The sequence below is a fragment of the Drosophila navojoa genome, chromosome 3 (assembly GCF_054131105.1).
Source record: "Drosophila navojoa isolate 15081-1374.11 chromosome 3, UAZ_NAV_1.0, whole genome shotgun sequence".
Classification (NCBI taxonomy): domain Eukaryota; kingdom Metazoa; phylum Arthropoda; class Insecta; order Diptera; family Drosophilidae; genus Drosophila; species Drosophila navojoa.
The window spans coordinates 10,198,137-10,223,844 of NC_142891.1; the positions used below are offsets into that span (position 1 = coordinate 10,198,137).

The 25,708-nt window shown below is 33.2% G+C and overlaps 4 protein-coding genes across 6 annotated transcripts in view; 1 reads left to right on the forward strand and 3 right to left on the reverse strand.

The window, feature by feature from the left end:
- LOC115564701 (prominin-like protein) overlaps nucleotides 1-7,095 on the forward strand; it is a 31,453-nt gene extending 24,358 nt beyond the window's left edge. Inside the window, exons 1-11 of one of the 3 annotated variants that reach the window (XM_089258295.1) lie at nucleotides 3,041-3,266; nucleotides 3,331-3,692; nucleotides 3,758-3,908; nucleotides 3,981-4,103; nucleotides 4,157-4,344; nucleotides 4,398-4,562; nucleotides 4,614-4,744; nucleotides 4,808-5,143; nucleotides 5,470-5,549; nucleotides 5,637-6,534; nucleotides 6,628-7,095. In XM_089258295.1, coding sequence (XP_089114421.1) covers nucleotides 3,353-3,692; nucleotides 3,758-3,908; nucleotides 3,981-4,103; nucleotides 4,157-4,344; nucleotides 4,398-4,562; nucleotides 4,614-4,744; nucleotides 4,808-5,143; nucleotides 5,470-5,549; nucleotides 5,637-6,534; nucleotides 6,628-6,879 — 2,664 coding nt within the window. In that variant the 5' untranslated portion in view covers nucleotides 3,041-3,266; nucleotides 3,331-3,352 and the 3' untranslated portion in view covers nucleotides 6,880-7,095. Of the gene's footprint in view, nucleotides 1-3,040; nucleotides 3,267-3,330; nucleotides 3,693-3,757; nucleotides 3,909-3,980; nucleotides 4,104-4,156; nucleotides 4,345-4,397; nucleotides 4,563-4,613; nucleotides 4,745-4,807; nucleotides 5,144-5,469; nucleotides 5,550-5,636; nucleotides 6,535-6,627 lie in introns of those variants that run through there. The other 2 variants (XM_089258296.1, XM_089258297.1) reach the window with 2 other exon arrangements.
- On the reverse strand, nucleotides 997-2,649 carry LOC149091702 (uncharacterized). The gene has a single exon (XM_089258036.1). The coding sequence runs from the start codon at nucleotides 2,368-2,370 to the stop codon at nucleotides 1,063-1,065; it is 1,308 nt and encodes a 435-aa protein (XP_089114162.1). The 5' UTR covers nucleotides 2,371-2,649; the 3' UTR covers nucleotides 997-1,062.
- A 2,111-nt stretch (nucleotides 7,096-9,206) lies between the features above and the next one.
- On the reverse strand, nucleotides 9,207-19,446 carry Eaat1 (Excitatory amino acid transporter 1). Its single transcript, XM_030389307.2, has 11 exons — nucleotides 19,046-19,446; nucleotides 13,493-13,820; nucleotides 13,330-13,425; nucleotides 13,101-13,268; nucleotides 12,972-13,014; nucleotides 11,259-11,301; nucleotides 11,009-11,192; nucleotides 10,804-10,934; nucleotides 10,301-10,730; nucleotides 10,148-10,244; nucleotides 9,207-10,058 (listed from the first exon to the last, which is right to left on the reverse strand). Exons 2-11 carry the CDS (start codon nucleotides 13,675-13,677, stop codon nucleotides 9,996-9,998), a joined length of 1,440 nt encoding a protein of 479 aa, XP_030245167.1. The 5' UTR covers nucleotides 13,678-13,820; nucleotides 19,046-19,446; the 3' UTR covers nucleotides 9,207-9,995.
- A 2,950-nt stretch (nucleotides 19,447-22,396) lies between these two features.
- Cks30A (Cyclin-dependent kinase subunit 30A) lies at nucleotides 22,397-23,769 on the reverse strand. Its single transcript, XM_030389308.2, has 2 exons — nucleotides 23,409-23,769; nucleotides 22,397-23,302 (listed from the first exon to the last, which is right to left on the reverse strand). The coding sequence occupies exons 1-2, from the start codon at nucleotides 23,462-23,464 to the stop codon at nucleotides 23,131-23,133; spliced, it is 228 nt and encodes a 75-aa protein (XP_030245168.1). The 5' UTR covers nucleotides 23,465-23,769; the 3' UTR covers nucleotides 22,397-23,130.
- Between the last annotated feature and the right edge of the window lie 1,939 nt (nucleotides 23,770-25,708).

A 25,708-nucleotide genomic window follows, 5' to 3' on the forward strand; every position in this document is an offset into this window, starting at 1 on the left:
TAATGTTAATTTTAACATTTAACTAATTAGGAAAAAAAAAACGAAATAATAAACGCAAAAAAAAAAAAACAAATTCATGACAGATTTTACTTAATGCAAAACTGTATAATTGATATTCACACAAAAACAAAGAATAATAAGTTCGTTGCCATTGACCTTGTCGAGTCAATTATTTTTAATATAAATTATACTAATCTCAAAAAAAAAAAAAAAAAAAAAAATTATAGTTATAAGTATATGCACACATATGCATACACATATAGAAATGTATATTTAATGAGCTAAATTATCGATAAGAACTGTGAGTAGAAATCATAAAATGATAAATGTTTTAGCTGAGACACTTAATTAATTAAATGTGCGCATGGAGAAAGGTGTGCACATATAGATATCAGCTCTATAATAAATGTTTTCATAAAAAAAAATAAAAATAAATAAATAAAAAAATATATATAAAAAATTTTGACAATTATCAACTTCATTTATCATTATGTTTTTTTTTTTTTTTTTATGTTAAATTAAACGCGTTAATTCCGATAGAAAAATGTAATGTCAGCTCACTATCGCTTAAAGTTTAGCGTTGAATAATCATTTTGTTAACAATATTTTTTCCATATCTGTTTTAACAAATCAGTGGCTTAGAATTCCCAAAATTAATAAGATTTTCTTGTTTATTCCTATTTTTCTATTTTTTATTTTTTTTTTTTTCGAGTTTGGATTTCGAAGAATATATTGTTTTCGATGTAATTTTCAACAAAAACTAATTATAAATCTAGCTAGAATTATTAGATCTGAAATAGAAAAAAATGTACTATTTTTTTCGAATGGCCCCGTTCCCTTCCAAGGTGGATAGATATGAACATTAATCTTAACCAATCTGTATAAAGCTCAAGTTCTAATATAGCTTATATCATATAGGGTAAGATATAATTGATATCTCTTTACAGTCAAACACAACTCAAGGAGTTCTCAAGAGCTGAACTCTGTTTGGAAATATAATATAAATATAAATTTGTTTATTTTTTTTTAGTGAAGCTGATTGTATTGTATCCAGAATAGTTTTTATTGCACCATTTTGATGCCTATATAGGTGAAGATGATAATGGAGCAGCCAATGACTGAGTATTGCAGCTTATGGGAAGCGACCTCCCGAGAAGTTGTAGCCAACATAGCGAGTATGAAGCGCCAGAAGCTGCGACGTCGATGACGAGCCGACTGTGGATCACACAATCGCCTATCGCCATTGCCATTCAGATCCTTCATCACCGCATCGGCTTTATGTTTATGACGTTCCTCCGTCTTTGCATAGTCCATGTTCATAAAGTTGATTGTGCACAGCACGCGCTCCGATGAGACCTCGCCCTCTTGCTCCATGTTTGTCCACGAACTGGTCCTTGGTTCTCCACGATTGATGAAACGTTCCGCCACATGCAGCTGATGCCTCGTCTCGGATGCCAGGTCCGTCTCTGAGACATGCGTTTTAGGATCGAGTATATTCTCGACATTGCTGCTGGCGAGAGTTAGATATTCCGTGGCCGTCACTTGGCTGGTGCTCGAATCGGAATAGTACTCAGCGCTCGATGAGGACACACTCGGTTTCCTTTCCACGGCAATGTTGGAGGTGCGACCCTGTGGACGTAGCAGATGCAACTGTGGCTGCCCATCGGGCTGTGAGTGTATGTGGTGCTGGAACTGTTGCTGGAAAAATAATGGTATCTGATAACCATACGTTAAGTTTGGTTTCCTCGTTGACTCGCCATGAGTTTGATACTCGTATTGTTCCTGCTGCTGGTCTTGCTCCTGCTCCAGCTCCAGCTGCTGCTCCAGCTCCCGCTGCTGCTGCTGTTCTGTAGGGTGGTTGCGTCTGTTGTACATCTGCTGGCGCTCATACTCGAACTGTTGATACTGTTCATACTCCTGCTGCTCCTGTTGCTGCTGCTCGTCATCGTCATCTTCGTTGGCCATTCGCTCGTCCTCGTCGTCCTCCAAGTTGTTCTCGTCGTACTCCAGCTCGTCCCCGTCCTCAATAGACGAAGCCCTGTGCTTTAACTCCTCCTGCTCATCGCCTCCACTGTGCCGCGAAGGGAGGCGCGCACCCCGATACCTTGAGAACAGCATCCGGTTGTGGACATCGCGAAGTCTGTCATCCTGTGACCAAAGATTGCCAAAGTACGACCGATGATCATCATTGAAGTTGTACATGAGATGACGCGCCCGCCACTTGGCACGCTCGGCAATAATGGCCACGTGCAGCCGCCGCTCCAAATGGCGCCGCTCCACGGGCTGGCGTTCGACCACATTGTAGTTGTAGCACAGAACATCCAGCTGGCTGCCAGTCAGCTGCTGCAAGTGGTCTATGGTGGATGGCATGGTGTTAGCTCCGCTTTTGTTTTTCTTTTTTTTTTTTTGCCCTATTGATTGACTGGCGTCGACAGAGTTTCCCTACACCTCGAAGTACTCTAAAAATATAGCTCTGGAGATATATTTGGTTTCAAATGTCCAGCCCGTCTTTTTACCATCAATTTTGATCTGCTCGATGCCATCAATTTAAAAATTTTGTTTTAAAATTTTTTTGTTGTAAATTTTTAATATTTTGTCATTTGGTCAAGAGATAAATTTCAATGCCCTATAATATTTTACTTGAGTTACTATTTGTTTCCCTAGATTTATATCGATCTTATAGATATTATCATCTATATTGGAGCTCGATTTGTCCTATATCTTTTCCTATCTTCTTTTATATCAAATTTTATAAGTCCTGCACCACGAGTAGTTGTGGTGTTGCGATCTTTCCGATTCGCCCCGCCCCTTGTAGGAATAGATAAGCTAAGATTTGAGATTTATATTGCCCTTTTTCAGTTCTATATGTTTGCACTCTCTTGTTTCACAATTCTTACCTAAAGTTCTTGTCTTATTGGCTCTTCTTTGAAATCCCTTCACTTTGCTCGTCGATCAATCATCGTACCACTGGAACTTTCTCTGTTCAGTTGTACCACAAGTTCTAATAATATGAACAGCACTGTGACTTAACTGTTATGTTACTGCTCTCACATTTATTTTTGTCATTGAGAATATTATACATTTATGTTGTTTTACACACAAGACTTTAAAATTTGACAAATGCATTTCCAAGGTTCTTGATTCAAACCAGAGTTTAGTGCATTCCTTAATAATGAGTTGGCGTTAGACCAGAATTAGATTGGAGATATTCTGGTATTCTGTATTTGATATCGTTTAGAAGAATTTGATGTACTTTTTCTGGTCAGGTGAGTGTTAACTCAGGTGTTTGCAGACAGGCAGTTCTCCAATTTGAGGTTGCTTACATTCCAGAAATAGAATAAGCTCAGAAGATATGTATTGTTCCATGAAGGATACTAAGTTGAACTCTCCAAAAGACAGGCGAATAAGGCAATGGGATCATCCAATTATATCAATGCCTAGGCTAATGCTCTTACTTTTTATGTTTGATGCTTCCTTAGTGTACGCTAAATACGCATCATGGAGCAATGAAGTTCCCCAGCTTGAGGCGGAGCATGAGAAGCTTGGACAGAACCACTATCCATATGCCGAGCTCACTCGATATTATTCGAGCCCTAAATATAATGCAGAACCGACATATAATACCTTTGGTATGATGCCATTTCACTTGTTCACACGTATTTTAATTAGCAAAACTTCAAGAGTACCCAATGGTAGATTGAAAACCCAACTAATAGTTGGATAAGTAAAGTAATCAATGTGAATTCCTTTGCTATAGAGTATATAACGGTAGCTAATGGCTCGAATGCCCTGGCCTTCGGTAAGCAGTCTATCGAAAATTCATGGGCCAGTTTGCTTTGCTGCAACAAATTGGTGTTTGTCTGGACAATTCTTCTACTATTTCTTATAATTGCCATACCATTCGTTGCGTAAGTAATATATGGTAAATCGGTGTATATCGAACTAAGTTAACTCCATATAATAATAAAATATTCATATAGTATCACCTATTTTTGCTTTTGCTTCTGCCGTTGCCCCACTGTGTGCGAGTGTAATGAATATGCGGACCGTCGAATGCGTCACATTTGGAGCGTTGGGCTAACGCTGCTTATAGTTGGCCTGGTGTAAGTTTAATACCTAAATCTAGTAAGAATTACCTTAAAATTGCGAAGTACAGCTTTGGTTTAGTCATTGTAATGCTAAATGATAAGCTAATTGGTCAAGGCGTTCGGCAAAATTGGGATAATATGCAAATAGATCGTGAAGATATTTGCACATTTATGAGAGATATATTGGATAATATCCATCACGTTTTTGTGAACAACTTTGAGGAGTTCGAAACGCATATAAATGCTCAGCTGAATGGTAAGCGAATATAACTAATCGCCAGATCGCCTTTTCTATTTATTCATTCACAGATGTCGACAATCACATACTTTTGGATCTAAGCGATATTTCGGGGCTCAATGCTCTAACCGACCTAGAGGAAATACTCTCGAATATGCCCAGGGCGTTAGCTTTAATGAAACGTGTCGATAAGGATATAGAGACATTATTATTCTATATAGCCCAATATAGAGATGGTATTAACTATATAATTTGTTTTTATATATCTTAATATATTTTTAATTTAGGTCTACGTTTTGTTAGACGTAAAATGACCTATTTGCTAACGGTCTGGTGTGACTATCAGCAATGCAACGATATTCTGCGGAGCTCTGGCATTTTGCAGTGGGACACCTCAGTGTGTCTGCACCTGGATTTAGTATGTTCCGAGTCGAATAACTTTCAATTGTCATTAATTGACAAATTAATATTATCGTTACAGTTGCCCAACATAAGCGAGTTTATAGAGAGCTTGCAGGATATCATAAGAGCTGATTTGTTATATATACCAAGGCAAGGCATATACAACTATCAAGTAGTTGGCAAAATTATTAGGGAAAATTTGCATGACCAGCTCCCATTGATTTCAATGAAGCTTGCCAAATTGAGTGAGACTTACAGGCAAAATGTCACTCATTTGCAGGGTTTAATCCGATCGATAATCAATGATATTTATAGCCAACACTCACACATGACAAAAGGCTTTCACGAGCTCCAACAAAGCTATGGAAGTGATCGTAAACTCATTAGCATAGCTCTATCTGTGTCAATATTAACGGTAAGAGACGATACATATATTCGTATTTTAAGTGTGAGCCCATTGAAAATACGAATTTAGGTTTATCTATAATATATGCATTGACCTTAGCACTTGTAGAAGTAGCTAGTTTGATATATTGCTTGTATGTCTGCCTATAAAATGTTATTAATAATTTCGTAATTACAAATATATTTGTCTAATATACATAACACGGAATTTTCTATTCGAGCACTATTTTAGAATTTTTGCTTTAAAATTTGATATCAAGTAATTAATAGTTTTAAAACTGATATTGAGAGTTATCTACTGAATATAATTATGTGTTATTATTTTCTTATTTTTAGATTACGATCATCTTGATTGCTGCACTTATTTGCGGATGGTGTGTACGTAGAGATAATTCGGGATCCAAATGCTTGTTACTGTGAGTAGTAAATACAAACTTATTCGTAGTCTCTTACTCTGTATTTCATTGCGGTCGTCTCGTATCCCAATATCCTTTCATTTTCAGGGCCATGGTATTGATATCATTGATTTCGTCACTTATGTTACTTGTCTGTTTGTTCTACTCTATAATGGGCTTGATCATGTACCATGCTGTATGTACACCCCGAACCTCTTTGGAGAGACATGACGTTTTCGATACTCATGTGAATCACCCATTCAACAAGAATGAAACCATGTGTCATGAAAATCAAAACATCTTTGATCTGCTACGTGTTGCGGGTTTATATGATGTAAATAGTCTATGGAAGGAAATGTCGGACAATATAACACCAGAATATATTATTGAATTTAGGGATGACCTAACCAAGCTTGTAATTTTAACGGAAGAGCAGAAAATTAGGCTCAGTCACACGCGTAACGGGAAGCTATCGGATTATCATGGTCTATCGATCCGAAAAGTATTGTGCCACAAATTATCACAGGTTGATCTGATGAAGTGTAAGGTTTATTTACTGGAGTTTGCAAACAAATTTCTAAATAGTGCCAAGCATTCGCTCGCCTATCAGTATCGTATGAATGCCACCATTAATAATATGCGCCTGTTGAGCAACGACATAAATCAAATCGCATCCCTAGAACGGCCAATCCATGATTTGATAAATCGCATCTGGAAGGATACGACTACGATTGACGGGCTTATAACGAGATACGAGGACTTTAATAACTCAATCTTACTTCTAATCGAAGAGATAACAGAGGCCGAATATTTCCTGCATACGCGTGGCGCTGAGTACATAAATGCATTAATACAAGAATTCTACCAATATCTCGAAAAAGCATTCGATAAATATGTGCAACGTGTTAGCGAGGAATGTAAATATATCATTGGTCGTTGTGTGCCCTTGGCCCTGATCCATAAGCGCTCCCTCAACAATCTCTGTCATTATTTGGTCGATCCCATTGTAAGTTGCTCTGGAGCTGATCTGATTTAATTATTCTTCCTGAATTGTGAACTTCCCAATCGATATATGTATGTATATTTTTTTCGATTATAGAACGGATATTGGCTTGGCCTATTTACTTGCGCTCTACTCTTCTTTCCCATCGTGCTCGTTGCCCACAAGCTCTTGTGCTTGTACAGGGTATATGGTCATATAGGGAGTGCAATTATTTATTTCAATAGCGCCCACTTCGCCTGTCCTGCCTGCACGGATACGCCATTTGTACCGGCACCCTATGTCATCAGCGCCGGCAATCAGATTCATTTATGTGGCTGCGAGGAAGCATTCAAAGAGAAAGATGCATAACAATCAAGTGAGAGCGAAGATATGAGTGATATGATTCAGCACAATGTGGCCAAAAACTGAACGATTCACACAGAGTTCAATTTCAGAGGAATATAAGAATATATAATCTAAAGGTATCTGAAAATCATACGCATTTTATTTAAATGTCTTTTAAAGTGAACAGGTGTTAAAAAGGTAGAAATAAAAATAAATGTATATAAAATAAATAAATAAGAATTTATTATTTTTTTATATTTACTTTTTACTTACCTAATATTTTAATAAAAATATAATTAATTACTGCCTTCTGCCTTCAACGATATGACGCAAAATGTCTATAGAAACAATTACCATAACAATACCCTCGAGCGAGGACATAATATTGCTAACCTGCTAGAGGTGTAGAATATTTGGTTCTTTTTCATTGAAATTATAAATTTCCAGAGTCCAATTGCTATACAATAAAAAAAAAAAACGAAAAATATTTCACTCATTTCAGTTTATCCTTGCCAAGTGTAAGAAATATTCAAAAAAATTGTGCATTAATTTTTTTTGTTTTATTAATATTATTATTATCATATATAGATATATATTCAAGTATATCGTAATCATAGCTTCATGATTTCGCATAGGGTATGTTATTTTTGCTTCTGTTGCTGCATATTTTACTGAGTTTACTGTTAATACCACCAATTATTAACATATCAGACATACTGTAAAGCTTAGTCTATAGAAAGCTCTGTCCCTAGTAAGCTTAATCGACAGCTTTGAATTGAAATTGAAAGCTAAATTTATAGAAAGCCCAATATAAAGCTAAGCATATGTAAAGCTCGGGCTATAGTAAAGCAAAATTTATAGATTGGCTATACAAGAATTCCTCTATTTAAGATCGTTGTCATTAACTACTAAATCTGGAGACTACAAATTTTAAATATATATTACAATATATTTATAAATAAAGCTTACCAGTTAAAATTGCCAAATTGATTCATGATCTTAAAACCTCTTTCACATTTTAAACATTAGACATTATATTAAGCTATACTCTTATAGCTGGGCTTTTGCATACGAAAAGATAACTCTGCGTCGAGCTGTAGGTTACTGTAAGTTGAGACTATATTCCCTTTTAATTATCCAATATTATAAGAACGTAAATCTCTACAGCGCAATTATTTTAATGTTTGCCGTGTTGTCATTCACGCTTTGATTGGTCTTATATCCGGCGTGTATTTTGTACGATGGCGAGGGGCGAAACACATTCTATTCGCTGCTAGAAAATGTGCTACAGAAATCGAATGCGGCAAACAATACAGAATTATATCGACCGACTGAATTTCCCGCTGGATTCAAAAAGTGGAGATCAATCTACATTTATGTATGACATCGCTCTAACTTTAGCTCATTCAAATATAATTTTTTTTTTTTTTTAATTGCAAAACTAAGTTTTATAAAATCATTAAATTTTGGGCTTCCAGATGAAAATACTTTAATTATTTTTTTCTGCATGTCCATACTGATTAGTATTTTAGTAGGAACGGAATATAAAATATTAATATTAATATTTATAACGCATATATACAAAAATTAATTTTAATATTTAAAACTCTAGATTTATTTTTAATTTGACTATCAATGAGCAGGAGAGCCATTAACACTTACCAAAGCTTTTCATTTCCCGGGCGGCAGATCATATTCTTTGTTGCTTTAGCTTCTGTGGTATTACGAAAGTAATGATAATTGATTAAGTTACCTAAAATCTAAGCTAAGCTGAAGTGATTTACACAAATGAATGCCATAATAATTTTAATCATAATTATTCAAATTACGATAAAAGAACATTTCAATTCGTGATCGAAGTTCATGAATGTAGAATATGTATAAATAATATTAACGCATATCAAGTATACATATGTATATTGGCAGCTCTATAATACCCTGAAACAAGTGGATATTCGGAAATTTGGTCCATTTTATATAAGTACATGTACAGATTCGAAAATTTTATTTTTGTAAACATTTAGACTACACAAAACTACAAATGGCATATGTAATGCATACATAATTATTATTAATATTAATATTAATATTATATTAATTAATTGTCAATACTTTATTTTTTTAACTTGTTGGCTAATAAATTGAAATTGTTCACTTAGTTTTAATAAATATGCAATGTAATAAATAATATTACTATTCATTTTATTTACGGTTTCTTTCCATTTAGTATTTTTGTTGTATTGCTTTTCTTTTTTTAAATGTTGCTGACATCTAATCATTATTAATTATTGTCATTAAATATGCGTCGCTTGAAAATTTGTTCATATTTTGTAATATATTTTATTTATTAATTTCTTTTTTTTGTTTTTAATTATACTTAAGCTATTAAGTATTTACAAAGCTCAACTTCGAACAAGAACTCTAAACGGCATTGAATTTGTATTTGATTTTTTCATCTGTCATAAAATTTGAGCAAAACTAATTTTATTTAATATATTTATGTAATTATGTCTTTTTTTTGTTCCTAACACAAATCTGTGCTTTTTATACAAATCTCTATGTTTCTTTTTACTTTTCAATGTAAATATATTTCTTTTTTGGAAGTGCATAAACAATCTATAGCAAATGGCTTGATATTTAATTATTTGTATAATTATGAATTAATTGCATAACAATTTTACTTGGCTTTAAATATATATATTTATATATATATATGTATGGCTAAGTATGAAAATGTAATTTAAATTTGAACTCAGTTTAATTTAATTATATTCATAATTATTTACATCATGATGTATGCTAATTAATACGTTTAACGGAATAATATCCAAATTGTTTGTGTGTTTACTTTCTGTGTTTGTTTCTTGTCTGTTTGTTGATCTTTCGATATGTCTGGCGCCCTCGCAGACAATCGTTTGCAAAATAAATTCGTTGATGTCTTATGACAGCATTTACAACTGTTGCAAAAATTGCGTCTTGGCCGCTTTTAGCCGCAAACCAAATGTTGAGGCCAGCCGACGATAGCGCGAGTGGATTGTCTCATTCCCATCTTCATCGGAATCACTATCGATATCGTCATGCTGCTGCTCGTCCTCAAGCACTCATCGTTTGCGATTATAGGCGCCAAGCATTGACTGCCTTCATTCTTTCATCTCGTGTCCACTGGTGCCCAGCTCGAGGAGCTCATGGGGCTCGGCATTTAGCTATATTCAGATGTGTGTGTGCATTCATAAGTTAAATATATATATATTTGGAAATTATTATTCTACATCCATGAGAGATGCGTACTCACCCGGTCAACGCTTGCCAAATCGTTCTTAGACAGATGATTGACCAAAATAGTGCCCAGAGCATCACACATGACATTGATAGTGGTACGGAAACGATCCCTAAAGCAAGCAAATATCAATAAATAAATATCATAGATACAGGAGCCAGTACATACAGCAGCCAATCGACCGCGATGATCAGCGAGACATCCTTGGGCTCCAGGCCCACAGTGTCCAGTACCATGACCATTGTAACGAGGCCCGCCTGTGGTATGCCCGCCGCACCAATCGAGGCAGCCGTTGCCGTTATACTGACGGCCACAATCGTGCCAAACGAATAGCTCATCTCGCGATACTGGGCTATGAATAATGCAGCCACCGCCTCATACAATGCAGTTCCATCCATATTGATCGTAGCACCCACAGGTATGACGAATCGTGTCACACGCGGATCGATGCCCATATTATCCAGGCATTTAATGGTCAAAGGCATGGTGGCCGAGCTGGAGCCCGTGCCGAAGGCGGTGGCCAGCACTTGACTCAATTTGGCTATAAAGCGATACGGCATGCGACGTGTGCCCAAAAAGAAGATGACTGCAATTGTGCCTGAAATTGATTGGAAATCAAAATTTCATTAATCAACTAAACTTGGTGAACGTTGCCAATGTAAGTCACTTACCAAATCCATGCAAAAAGAGGCCAATCATAACGGTTATGAAATACCAACCTAAGGATTGTATTGTCGCAGCTATAGACTCCATCTCAATGATCTTGGCCGCGATCAAAAAGGCCACGCCCAACGGGGATATCCTGTAAATGAAGAGCAAGTTACCATTTAGACTCTGAGTCAATTTTTAACGGCATTTATATTTATTTTTACTTACCAAATGACCCACGATGTTATTGTCATCATGGCCTCACTGAGCGTCGTAAAGAAATCCTGCAACAGTTGGCCCTTCTCACGCATACGGCCAATGGTTGTGCCCAGTATGACGCTGAACATGACCAGACCCAGCACATTGGAGCCCTCACGCTGTGCCGACTTGAACTCCCAGTTCTCCATGGGCTCTATAAGGTATATTTGAAATTTTAAGTATCAGATTTTCGTTTGGCTGAGTGACTCAGGGAACTTACGTGCTGGCGTAATGCTGGTGTTTTCAAATATCTCTGTGCGATGCTGTAAGAAAAATTATATTAAATGTAAATATTGAATGATTATCTTTCTCTTCTTCTATATGCATATTTCTTAAATCATAATTAATAAGAAGCAAAGAATTTAATGGTATTTATAGTAATTTATAACGACAACATCATTATAATATGCCTTTCTTTCCATTTGAAATGACTAATTTACATATATTTTATTTTCTATCGCTTTTCATCCATAAAATTACAAAAAATTATGGAATATTTAAAAATTCTTTTTAAAAATCATTATACAAAATATTTAATAGTTAATGTAGACCTTGTAGACCTCTGGTAAATTGTAATATCTTTAGATCAGTTTAGATAAACTGATCAAATATAACCCATAATCTACCTCAACTCTGGAGCTGTTGACATTCTACAAAGATAGACCTTACCCGTTGAGGCAAGACAAATTAACGTTAAGGGAATTTAAAAATATTAATTATAATTACTAAAATTTATATGCCTTACACACGTTGTCAGCATGGCATAGACAGACCTAGCTATGTAAGGGGCACAATTTTGAAAGTGACAATAATCTAATAGCATTTTATTGTTACCTATTGAGATATTTATACTCATGCCCAAACGCAGACGACCGAGAGCCGAGTTGAACTTTGATTCAATTCGCGCTTGATATGTATGAATATAGTATATATGTATGTATGTATGTATGTATATATAAAGTGTATATATGTATATGCATATATCGTAATTCCAGCTTTGTCTGTGGTGATAATTGAAAATTCAACGTGTACGTAAATTAGATATATGTATATAGAAATATATATATGATCTGATATGTATGTATGTGTATGGCTTGTGTGTGTCTGTGTGTGTGTGCGTGTCTGTGTGTATGTGCTCCCCCTTTGCATATAATTTTCAATTTCAATTGAAACGGAAAGAACTTTGCTTTGGAGTAGCCTATCATGTCAGTTTTGATTATGTGCCGCGCGATGCTTTAATCAAATTATGTAAACAACACAGAAGAGCCCAATTGAATAATTGACGCTGTTGCAATCCGAAATTGAGCAAATGAGTGTGAGTGTGTGTGTGTGTGTGTGTGTGTACAGTTCTGCTCCATAAATCGAGTCCAAGAACTAAATACCTGCGCGCCTCAGACTCAAATGCGTGTCTGATAATGCAAGAGTAAGTCTTTAGCAGTAAGAGCAAAAAAAAAAGAAGACAAATATGATAATCGCATTTTAATCGCCTTTCAGAGACGTGCCGTTGCCGCTTTGGATAAATGAACGAAGCTATTGCGTTTCTTCTGAAAGTGAAGTTCTCTGCAGATAGAAATTGTTTCTTCTGGCAGATAAAAAATTAATGCAGCTATAAAGCTTTGGTATGCCTGAGAGTATTAGGTGTGGCAGCCACATATCTTTAAAGTATTTAAAGCTGGCGGTAAGTATTTTCAGCTGTACTTTACTTTTGGTACTTATGAAATATGTATATGTAAACTGCTTAATTAAATATCTATTTAAAACATAAAAGTCTCTATTCCCCTTACAAAATATTGATATTTATTTGTTAAATTTTAAAATCAACTAAAATTAAATATATATATTTTTGTTTTTTCTGAAACGGTCTATCTGTTTTTAGGTTCCGTTAAAAGTTTTGTTCTTATTTAATTATTTTATAAAATTATGAAATACACACCTGAAACATTGTTGATTGTATGATGTTATCCGTAAACATATTTCTAAATTTAAAAAAAATAATAATAATATATATTATTTAGAATCAATAATATATAAACAGATATATAATATTTCCCATTTAACCTACCTCACTAAGTCCATTAAAGTATCTGGCGTCAGAACCTTGGATGCTTTGTCGATTGTCTCAGTGCGTGTCTCCACGATTTTGGCACCCTGGCCGGGTCGTATGGTGGTGACCAGACATATGCCCAATATTACTGCCGATATTGTGGTGACAAAGTAATATGTAATAGCTCTGTCGAGAAACGAAAGTCACATAAATCGAATTTATATATACAGAGATCTATTTTGCTCACCTCGTTGCTATTTTGCTGGACATACTCAAATCTAGGCCACCAATGGCACTCGTTATGGAGGACACGAGCAAAGGTACAATGAGACATTTCAGCATGCTGTGAGATAAAAGAAAATCGTATTCAATCAATATTTGTGTAGGTCAGCGACGACGCTTTCACTTACCGCAAAAAGATCTCGCCCGGAAATGATATATACATAATCTCACGCTTTGTCCACTCGCCGGTGCTGTTCTTGATTATGAAGCCAATGAGACCGCCCACAAAGACACCGATGACGGTGGCCATTGTGAGCACATTCTCTTGCATGAAGCTTTTAAATTTGTTTGCATCCTGCTTGGGTCGCGTCATTGTGGCTCTGTGTGTGTGTGTGTGTGCGTTTGTGTGTGGGAGATTATTACCCTAGGCCCGTACGCACGGGCACGACGCGTTACCAGTTGTACGTTTCCGTTGGAACAGCTAAGCCAACCTAATTAAGTTGTGAAAGGGTAGAGCTGTAAATGAAATCAAGTATTTTTTAATTTATTATTTAAATTCTTTAGAATTACATAAATCATTTAGGGTTATACGGTTTGATAATTTGCTGTAGCTTTTACAATAAGCATTAAAACTCTCCTCACATCACAGATCAATGTGGATTTATTTTTAAATTCAAATTTTTATGACCATCCAGTGTACTGTGCCGAAATTATCATCTTCCAGTTCATTTGTAGCCAATTTACTTATAGTTAACCACCTGGTAAACTTAATGATAAAATGATAACATAATTTTCAAATTTAAATATGTAAACTATTCACTGTTAATCTATCAACTGTTAACGATTAACATTAGATAAATCTAACCAAATGGAAATGCTTCAAAGAACATTGTTAGTATATTATAAATGGAGTATATCATAAATGGAAATGCTCCAAAGAGCATTATAAAGTATCGGAATAAGCAATCAGCAGTACAAGTAATCTGTATAGCTTATTTGCCATCAAGTTTTCCAACTGGTAAAGTAAATGGGAATTTTTAAATTTACATGTGCTGAAGTATTTAACTATTTGAGAAGATTTATTGTAACTCTTCTATGTTTTTTAGCATATATACTTATAAGATATATGTGGGATGAATAATATAACCTCCAGCCACATTCCTATTAATAGCATTAAAAAGTAAATTGCAGAGTAACCTTGCTGGTATTGATGGCTTGTTTACCTTCTGTTTGTACTTTGACACGATAGCTTCTGAGAGGCGAAATTTTACAGTTTTTGAATATATAAATAAATAATATTCATTCTATATTTGCCACCAAATTTATCACTTGCCAAAGTACTTGATCAATGCAGACTATATGTACGTGATATTACTTTTTTATACAATGTTATCTAATTATCACTTGCTAAGCAAATCTTAAATTTCCATGACGAGCTGCAGCTAAAATCGCAGACTAACTGCAAATAAATTATGAATGGTCGTGGTATTTAACACCAATTATGATTAAACACCCACTTAACAGCCATTGTTGTTATCTTCTCAGCTAGCTGTTGGCTGTTAATGGAGCTCAATTCATATACATACATACATACATATGTATGATCTGTGCTGACTGCTGCACTTGAGTGCAATTGAGAAATATATTTTATTTTAAAGCGTGTCGAAACAAATAAATTTACATAAGCGACCACCTAATGAAAACTAATGAATAACGCGCCACTCGACAGGGGATCAATGCCAACTGATAGGGATGATCATGTGCCGGCAGTGCGAAAACTGATCCAAAACTGTTGTTGTGAGGGTTGTTAATTGATCCAGCAGACCCGATATGTAGATCTACATAAATGCATTCCAAAATACATTAATAAAGAAAAATACTTTTCGCACTTGCCATTTGTTGTGCACAATATAAATTGTTGAGCATTTAACAAACGGAAAGAAATTTGATTACATTCAATAACAAATGTCAATTGAACGGAAAAGTATGGAAAATAGCTTTTGAGGTTATATTTGTTAAAGTTAAGTTATGTTGAAAACATTTAGCATTTACTGTTTTCAATGAGAAATTTTTGAATATATTAAACAAAGCAAAAAGTTTGGTATGATTTATGAATGTTGCTCAACAATATTGTGAACATTTTAACACTTAGAACAAAATTAAAATATTTAAATATATGTAGTTTTGTCTCAAATTCGCATGAAAACTATAATTAAAATTGAAGTGGTTTTCATATAAAGGTTTTTAAATAATGAATAACTAACGTAGAAGCATTTCATTATTATTTATTAATCATGAACGTGTGATAAGTATATTTTTTTTTGTGCTGTTTGCTTGCATAAATGCGATTTATATTTCTATTATATTTTAAAAAATTTTTAAACTAGAAGCTAAAAATTGAATGACTAAATGAGTGTAGTCTATCGACTTACACAAAAACATTTGGATCGGAATATGGATCTGGCAACGCTTAGTCTACGACTGAGTATACTGCAGTCGGTAAGGACTGTTCTTACTTGTTTTAAAGGAAGCTTGCACTCATTTGAATCATTTATTTATTTTTTTTTTTTTTTAACAAATTGATAATGTAACTATTTAACAGAATCAACCTTTCTCAATGTTACTTTACATTTTTAAATAATAATATCAGTAACCTTTCTAAATAGCATAAAACTTAACTAGCAGACATTTTTTAATCAATAAATTTTAATTATAATTGCCTATATGATATCATTTACTTGGCTATAAAAGGGTCAAGCGTGTATATCTAATATGTGACGGCATTTCAAATGAATTGCATTCATTTCATTAAGAAAACAAATGAGACTGATCCGCCTACATGTTGTTGTTAGCATTGCACTTGTTCCTGTTGTTGTTGTTGTTGTTGCTGTTGTTGCTGTTGTTGCTGCTGTTGCTTTTGGTATAGTTGTCAGTGTTGTTGCAGTTGTTGCAATGCAAATCAATTTGTTTACCCAGAGCATTGACAATGAATTATTTGCATCTCGAACAGTGTAGTGAGTCCCAACTACTGTCAATTACAAAGCATTCCTATATCAAATTCAAATGCCTTCCAAACAACTTTAAAAAAAATAATAAAACACAATCAAAAACAGCAAAAAAAAAAAAAAAAAAACTGTTACATAAAATCGTGTTTAGCTTTTTAATTAACATTGTCTACCCGATATACGATATTACACACCTATTTAACCTTTGTAGCAGTAAGGTAAGTTACTTTTTTTTCGCATATGTAAATATATAAATACTAAGTATAAATAAAATATACATATATATTTTGATTAAGGAAATGACATTTCAAGAACTTCATATATTCTATAGAATAAAAAAATAAAAACTCTTTCGTTGCTGATATATGTATGTATGTGCATATAACTTATGATAACTGTCAATAATATGATATTTACTTATCTCATTAACAAAAGATATTCTTTACAGTTTTTCCACTATTTCACGTTTCTTTTACTTCATATATATACTTCATATATATGAAAAATAAGGAAAAATGATTACATTATATATATTTAATTATATATATAATTTAATCATTTACTATACTGCTCCCTAAAACTTATTATTCCTTTGACTGAAAGGAAATCGAAGCCATATAGTATTTTTGTGTTGTATATGTATTTAATCAAGACAACAATCTCTGTTGCTATATTGAGGAATAAATAACAATTGATATTTCTGACGAACATTTGCTTATATTAAATAATTTTTGTCTGCTGTGTTAGGGCACAGCGAGTTGCATTGCCATAAACAAATCAAAATAATATGAATGTGTTAGGAGTGCGCAACTAGAAAATACCCTGTATTATAATATATGTCAAACATCATTAAAATATATAAGCTGTAGTTAACTAATCGATAAATACGAATTTCAAATTTCCTAAGTTTTATTTATATTGGCAAATAATGTTAATTATTAAATATTACATACGGAAAATTTCCAAAAAATTATATTATATTAAGAAAAATAATTTTATTAAAATAAAAAATATATATTTTCTTTTAATTAAAAAAAAATCATAATATAATTTTTTAATTAGAAAAATAAATTATATAAACTATATATAAAAAAAAAACTAACAAATATTTGTATTTATGCAAAAAAATATAACATCCTCTTTAATTTGTTTTTGTCATCAGGCCATAGAAGCGTAAATATATAATATACATATATATTTGTCAGCTTAAATCCTCGGAAAATTCATAATTAAAATTTGTAAACAATAAAAAAAAAAAATACCGAAAAAAAAGTAGGAAAACATTGACATTTCTGCAATTTACATGAGGGACTCGTCGTGCGAGGAAGGCGACTATTTTTAAACATGACATGAAATTTGCAACGAAAATAGTAAAATCAAGCTAAAAATACGGCCAAAACAAAGCAAAGGAAAATTAAATAATATCAAGTGAAGACAAAGCAAAACAAAAAGCAAAAATCACGACAATGAAAAAAAAAAAAAAAAAACAAATTTGTTTGGTAGATACTTGTTGAAGTGCGACCCACCCTTAACAGCGCGAATAAGGGGTAAACAGGCCTTGGCCCTATGACACCACAGCGCACGTCCCTCCCCAACCAACAGATGCTGCGAACGCTTATCAGCGGCAAAAATCTCTCTCTCTTAGATTAGTAAGCGAAAATCGATGCATTAACAAATTAATAGATGTGCTGGACTATGGAACACACGGGTCACAGTTCAAACAGTATGCAAAATATTAACTTTATATTATAGCTGTATTTCCTTAGTTCTAATTGATTGGTATAATATATGTATGCATAAGTTAAGATAGTGCACTAATTGAAATTTGTCTGCCTGATAGGGTATATTCGACAATTTACTCTTTGAAGAAATATTCAAGGTATTTTATTATAAATATTAGCTTATGTATTTGTATACTAAATGTTATATTGTCAGTCTAGCATAGCTTAATAGAGCGCAATTTTAATTCATTTTTGATTTTCTTTAAATTTTTTCTAGAATCCGTTTATTATAAGCAATATTAATAAATAGTATTTATTTATATTTATTCATTCAATTTTGTATTCTCAATAAAATCCTTATCTTTAATTAAAATACTTATCTTCCATATTTTTTCATATTTATGAGATGTAACTTGAATTTTGTATTTAATATAAAAAAAAAAATATTTAAAGAATCAAAATAATTAATGGTAAAGTGGCATAAAACAATACAAAAAAAAAAATTAAAAAATTGTAATCTTATAAGAAATATGTTAAAAATGTAAACTAAAAGTTAAATAACTTTAAATATTTATAAAGGAATTCTAGAGTGCCGGCCGAGGCAAGTTATTATTCCTAATATTTTATTTATTATATAAAATTTTTTATTATCAATCATATTTAATTCAATATTACATATTTTATACTTAATATTTCAACTTTTAATTTTATTCTCATAAATATATTTTTTTATATAGATGAATTTTTCATGCCTACAAAAAACTTACCCGGGTTTCAGACAAATACAAAGTGAAAGAAAAAAAAAAAAAAACAGCAGTTTAACAGCTTGATGAATAGGAAATAAAAACCATTATCAATGAAATAGATCGTAAAGAATTCTGTTCGTTCCACACAGTACACAGAGCCACATAAATTTGCAAATTGTTGTTAATTTTCGATAGAGTAACATATTCCATTTTTAACCAAGAAAATGTTATTGTTTTTTTCCATTTATATTTTATTTTATTACACTTACAAATCAGTGCATCGAATTATACTGCAGCCAGTGTGAAATATGCATGAAATTTGCATAAACTTGAAACCTTTTTGGTTAATTTCAGTAGATTGTGAGCACACGAGTAATATCAATTTATATATATATATATATATTACATACATACATATATATTTGTGTATATATATATGTATATTGTATATATAAAGAACGCGCTTTAAGTATTTATTTAGTGTTGTTGCTGTCGAGCACGCGACGTTGGCACGACTGAACACAGAGGAGACTCATGCGCAGATCACAGATCACAGATGAGTTGAGGTCCACTCATAGATGCTCACTGACTCTGTCTGACTGCCACTGTTCTGAGAGCCAAAAGACACGACTCAACTTGGCCTGTCTGATTATAAAATAGTACTAAAAACTACATCAAAATCAAATACGAAACGTAGCCAACGAGCGCGCAAATTTATGCGCAACTGCGCTGCCAGCGTCAGCAGAGCGACTCAATGAGTGTGTGTTTGTGTGTATGTATGAGTGAGTGTTGGATTATTTTCATTCATCAAAATATGCGCTCGCTCACTGGCGTCGCTGTCGCCGTCGCCGTCGCCATTGCTATCGCAGCGCTGCTTATCAATTGCAATTGCAAGCAGCGCGCACGTAACTCATACGACGCGTTGTCGCTGTCGACACGTCGCAGCGTCGCAGCATCGCAGCATCTCTTAATTAGCTGACTTGTTCTAAACACAGCAGCGCTCTGCTTAGTTTCGCTTTCTTTTGGCTTTGGCCAATTTGAAAGGGAATTCATTATGTGGAGAGAGAGACAGAGGCATAGGGATAGAGAAAGAGGGGGCGATAAATGGTATCTGCTTTTCCCACAGCTGCTCACACCTGTCGTCCAAAGTAGTTCAGTGTCGGCATTTAACGCGCCCACTTCCTTGCACACTCTTTTCATTAGCTTTCGTATTGTGAAAAGTTGCTCTGATCAAGCTGCTATTGTCTATAGCACTAAGACCAAACAAGTCACACGAAAATTACTTTAAGCCTTTTAGAACTTAAACTAGCTAATCATAAAAAATTCTTAGCGACTTTATTCTATATTAGCCAGTTGTGGGCGTTAAGAGAATTAATTAAAAATGTGTTTTAAAACATTTCGGGATATATTTGGGCATCGCAGCTCTCAGTATAAAACACACGAGTCTCTTTATGAAACTTGTGAAACTAGTTATGCATGACTCTACAATACTTGTTCAAAAACAGATTTATTAGTACAACAATGATATTTGATATTTCAATTGATCTTAAAACGTAGCCATTTTTATAGTCTAGTCAGTAAATTATAGTACAATTCATATGTGTCATATTGCTTCTACTTTGAGTTTTTACCCTGAGCTAATCGAAAATGGGAAACATTACGGTACGTTTACCCAATTTTTGCTCAGTCCTTAGGAGTCAGGGATACTGTAACTGGAAATTTGCATGCTTACTGTGCAAAAGATGTGCAAATTAAGGGAAAAATACTACGTTCCTAAAGAAAGCGTTCAGCGGGCGTAGATATATCCGCCATACCTTTTTTTCTTGGGCTTTTAAGTCTATAAATACATATATGTATGAAAATCATCACAACTTTATATTTTATATATTTTTCCCTTTGGAAAAAATGTATAAAATATGTGATTTTTGGAAATTGCACAAAACTAATATACCCTTCAAAGTGCTCAAGCAAGCTTAAACCTGAATAAAGTAAATTAGTTAGTTTGAAAGGTCTTGGGTCGTTTTTGGTTAAATTAAACATTTGGCTAACTCAACTACAGGGTATCTAGCTAATTAATAATGATAAACAGATCCTTATTTAAGATTATGATAAATAATTAAAACAGAAAGACAAAAGAGCAGCAGCACGAATCAAACTGATTCACGAATTCCTCGATTCTGAATAGATCACCCATAAATTGCTTAAGCTAAGTTCTTAAGCTGCTCCCTTTTATAGTAAGCAGCTTTCAAGTATGCGAGATATATGTATTTATATTTGCTATATATGTATTATAATTTGGGATTTCCGGCTTCCCTCTTGCCAGCGCACAACAAATGGTAATCAAAATCAGCGTGTTGCATTGCCAGAGCTGCCTTTGATCCGTTTCAATTCAATTTGCCTTGGGGGCTAGTTCTGCCGCCCGTTGGCGACACCAAAAAGCACGCTGGTGGGAATATGTATATATATATATATATGTATAAGCTACACATACATACATATATATAAATAACAACAAAAAATAATATTGGGCTTTTTGTCGCTATTTTATAACTACGTAAAGTGCGAGGGCCCAACGGCAAAAGTAAATGACAGCGTTTCGTCGTTATTCCTTCCCTTCCCTTCAGTGAGGTGAATTCCATAACCATCCATCGAGCGACCCTTGTCTATAGCAATACATATATGTATGTATATTCATATGTATATGGATCTATTGGTGGCTTGGCTGGCATGCTCTTTCACACATAGCACGAGTATGGGCAAAAAAAACGTGCCAAAGCATTTTTACCGGAACTGTCGATCTTCATTTTTGAAAGTGGAAAATATCATTTTATACGCAATACCATACCATATACGCATATGCTATATACATACATGTACTTTTGTATATACCTAGTAAATGAAACGAGAAACCACAAGAATTTTGAAGCCAACTGTGTAATACTCGTTCACGGTTAGCAAATGCTCAAAAACTTAAAGAAATCCGAATCAACAAGAAAGTTGGATTATATATTTATCTGTTTTTCACATTTTATATTTTGCAATTTGGAGTGTTACAAACAAAACAAAGCCAGTGTTCCAAAAAAGTATATATAAATCCATATAAACCTGAGATTCTTAAAATGCATAGCTAATATTTCTGGTATATCATTAATATCAATTAGGACAGATATATATTTGCTGTCTTTATAAACTGAAACTATTTGATTGTATGATAATTTCGGTTGATATATAATTCATATATAGAATTTTAAAGGCATTAAGCAAAAATGAGCCCTGTCGTTAGGGAGGCCCGAGCATAAATAGTTTGGTAATCATTGTTTATTTGTAGATTGGTAATAAACTAACTTATTTATCAGCAAATTAATCATAGACGTAGATTTAACAAAAAATATTTGGCGTATAAACAATGTGAGATGATTTATATATGTATATTTAAAATCCTTTATATTTTGAAGAAACTCCTGATTTTTCTTAGCAATTGTTAATGTTCCGCTCGGATTCCTCCAATCCTAGTGAAGAAGTCTTACAATAATTGTCTTCACAATATGCCGGACCCTTCAATAAATATTTATATTTTACATATAGTAGTATGTTACGAAAGTGATAAAGACAAGAACGTATTAATTGGGTGTATTGAAAAACTTTCAGCAGTCAATGCTAAAAGTTTTTTACAAACATATTTATTTGTTTTTTTTTTTGCTTTTATTTTTTTTTTTTATTTATAATTTTATATTATGTTTAAACGTATTATAAGGTATTGATAAAAAATTTTCAAGATCACAAATCATATTTTATTTAATATTACATGAAAATGTGCAGGCAATTTTCATAACGCTTTTTATTGTTGCTGTTTGCGTTGCGCGAGATGTTAGCATGTTTTACAATAAAAAAGAGCCCACTGTATGGCTAATAAGCAAAGACTTAATACCGGAATACATTTGTTTTTGTAAATATATGGCAAAACACAAAATATGGCAACTCTAATTTCAAAGAAAAAATGCAAAAAGAATGTCAAAAGCAATCTAATACTTGTACGTAAGGATTAAATCGGGTTGTATGCGTGAGCGTGACTGTGTGTGTGTGCATGAATATTGTAAAGGATTGAGAGAAAAGTGTACGTGTGTATTGGTATGCGTGGGTTTTTGTTGTCGTTGTTGCCGCCACCGCCGTCGCTGCAACAGTTGCGCGCAGCTACCACCTTTTGCGCAGTCGCAGCTGCTGCCGCTGCTGCACTATCGTGTCAGCTGTAACGCTTCCATGTATGCTTATATTATATATTAGATGTATTGTATGCATGTGAATGTGTGTGTGTGAGTGTGTGTGGAGTTACTTTGTAAGGTGCCTCTATACGGGTTTACTCCTCCGTTTTGGGACGCCGAAATAGCAAAATGTGCGGCTCCGGTTTATGTATCATGTAGTGTATCCAACCGCGTGATTGCTGTACTCCAATTGATCTCCATTCGGTTTCAGTCATCAAATGCGTTTTGGGTACCAGCTTCACGAGGTCTTTCGGCAAAACCACATGTCTGTGTAAAAGGAAGTTTAATACATACATACACACCCATACATATATACATATATATATGTATATACATATATATTACGTTTCAAATTATGTATATGGACACTCACCTGTACTCGAACTTTTCATCATAGTATTTATCCGAGTAATAAATGTCTTTGCTCATCTTTGTGATCTGCTGGAATTTGGAAAGGGTGCTGGAATTGAATTTGTATTTAGCGTCGGCGTCCTTTTCTGCACGTCTCAATTCGCAATCCTCTGTCTGTTCGATTTTCTTCAATTTTGTATGATCGCACACCGATATTACTATTGTTCAGTTAATAGTTAGTGGCTTTTCGATCAATTATAGAGGTTTATTTATATGCAATTAACGTTTTTAGGATAATTTAAAAAAGTAAAAAGTGACGCGGTCTACAATTATTTTTGTTCTGGTTCCAGTCTATTCTGTTCATTGATCTACTTATGTATATCGATTACACGCTATGCTTCCATAGTTCGATATTGGAACATATGAACAGCAGTGACGAACTGGTTTTAGTTCACATAATTCGCCGCTGCGTCAGCGCACTTTGGTTAGTGGTCAGTGTTAATATTGTGTTAAATACAGCATAGTGAATAATCAATGGCATTCAAAATTAATCAAATTTACTGTAAACAAGTTACCGTATATTTCTGCATGTTGAGCGCGCGTTTATTGAATGACTTTTCGGTAAATTGTGGTGGTCGGTCGACAAGTTAAAAGTAAAGGTACTCGATTATTGTGGAGCAGCTCAAAATAGAAGCATATGTTTGTAGACAATAAAGAAGCTTAAATAAAGTATTTTTTTAGAGTGCTGTATTTAATCATTTATATTTAGTCATGGCAATTATAAATTACCGAACATACATATGTATGTACATCACGGTGTTATGTCAAATGTTACCATATCAATGTAATGGCAGGCTACAGCTGTAGCAACATTTCATTGTAGCAACATGTATTGCAACATGTGTACAATAAATGCCTTGTAAAACGTTGCAGAATGATGCCATATGTTGGTGATATACATATTACACGGACATAATGCAAATTAAAAAGGTAACGATTTTTTTATTTTATTAAGGCAAATCAACTTAATTTCCAGTTCTTAATTAAGCACAAACTACAAAATTCTGAAGGGAACTTCACTGGGCTCTCAATCGGTTGCCATTGCTTCTCTCTGTTATACATTACAGTTATTTCTCTGCTTGTATTTACATACATGTGTATGTATGTATTTGTTGCCTCCAAAGCTATTTCTGTTTGCAAACTCTCCTTCTCTGTGTCTTCTTAAATAGCTGTGACTTCTCAACTGATTTCCAAGCTCATTCCTTCTTGTTTCCGCGCTCACTTGCAGCAATTAAATTAAACAGAACGCCAGAACTAAAGGATTGATAAAACGCCAAACCTCTTTTTTGTTTATTTGGAATTACTTAATTCCATATCAACATAATATTTTTATTGAATTCAGTAAAATTTTTCAAACAGTTTCTCATTTGTTTTGTTACACGTACATGTTTATGAAGCTTTCTGTTGCTGTTGTTGTTGTTGTTGATTTTCAGTTACTTTTTCTGTTGTAAGTTCATTTTTGTTTAATATTACATCTTTGTTTTTCCCATATTTTTTGCTTTTTTTGTCTCTTTTTTTATTTATTTAATATTTAAACTTTGTCATTGATTTATAGTTAAACTTAAACAATACAAAAGCAGTATTTTTTCCATTCAATTTGTTTCACATAAATATATATATATTTTTATATATATATTACCATGATTTTTATTTTTATTTCAATTTTTTTTATGAAGGATTTATCTATACTTTTTACTTTTAAATCTAAATTAAAGCAATTCTGTTAGGTTTTACTTTTTGTTACACTTGAAATAATTATGAATATTTGTTTGTTTATTGTATCTTAGGTTTTTTTTTCTATTTTTCCATTTTGGATTTTATTTAAATAAAATGCAATTTTTTAATTTTTAAAACTGAAAGTATTTGCAACCGAAAATGTGTTTGAATTTATTTTTGTTTTTACTTTTGTTTTAAATGAAAAAGTTTTTGTTATCATTCTTATATATAGTTTACATGCTGTATTATATATTTTGTTTTGTTTATGTATATTTGTTTTACCATTTATATAACATATTTTATGCATACATAATTTGTATACCATTGTAATGTTACGTCGCTTATTTCTATTTAATCATATTTTTCAAATTAATCAATTTGCTCATCTTTCATTTGGGCTTGCAAATAATACATAAATCAATTTCTTCCTCAAGCTATTTATTTTGCTTTCTTTTTTTTAAGTTTTTCTAAAATATTTTTTTTATTATGCGCTGCGGAATTATTTTTATTTATTTTTTTTTTTTTTTTGCACTTGTTGTGAGAGAT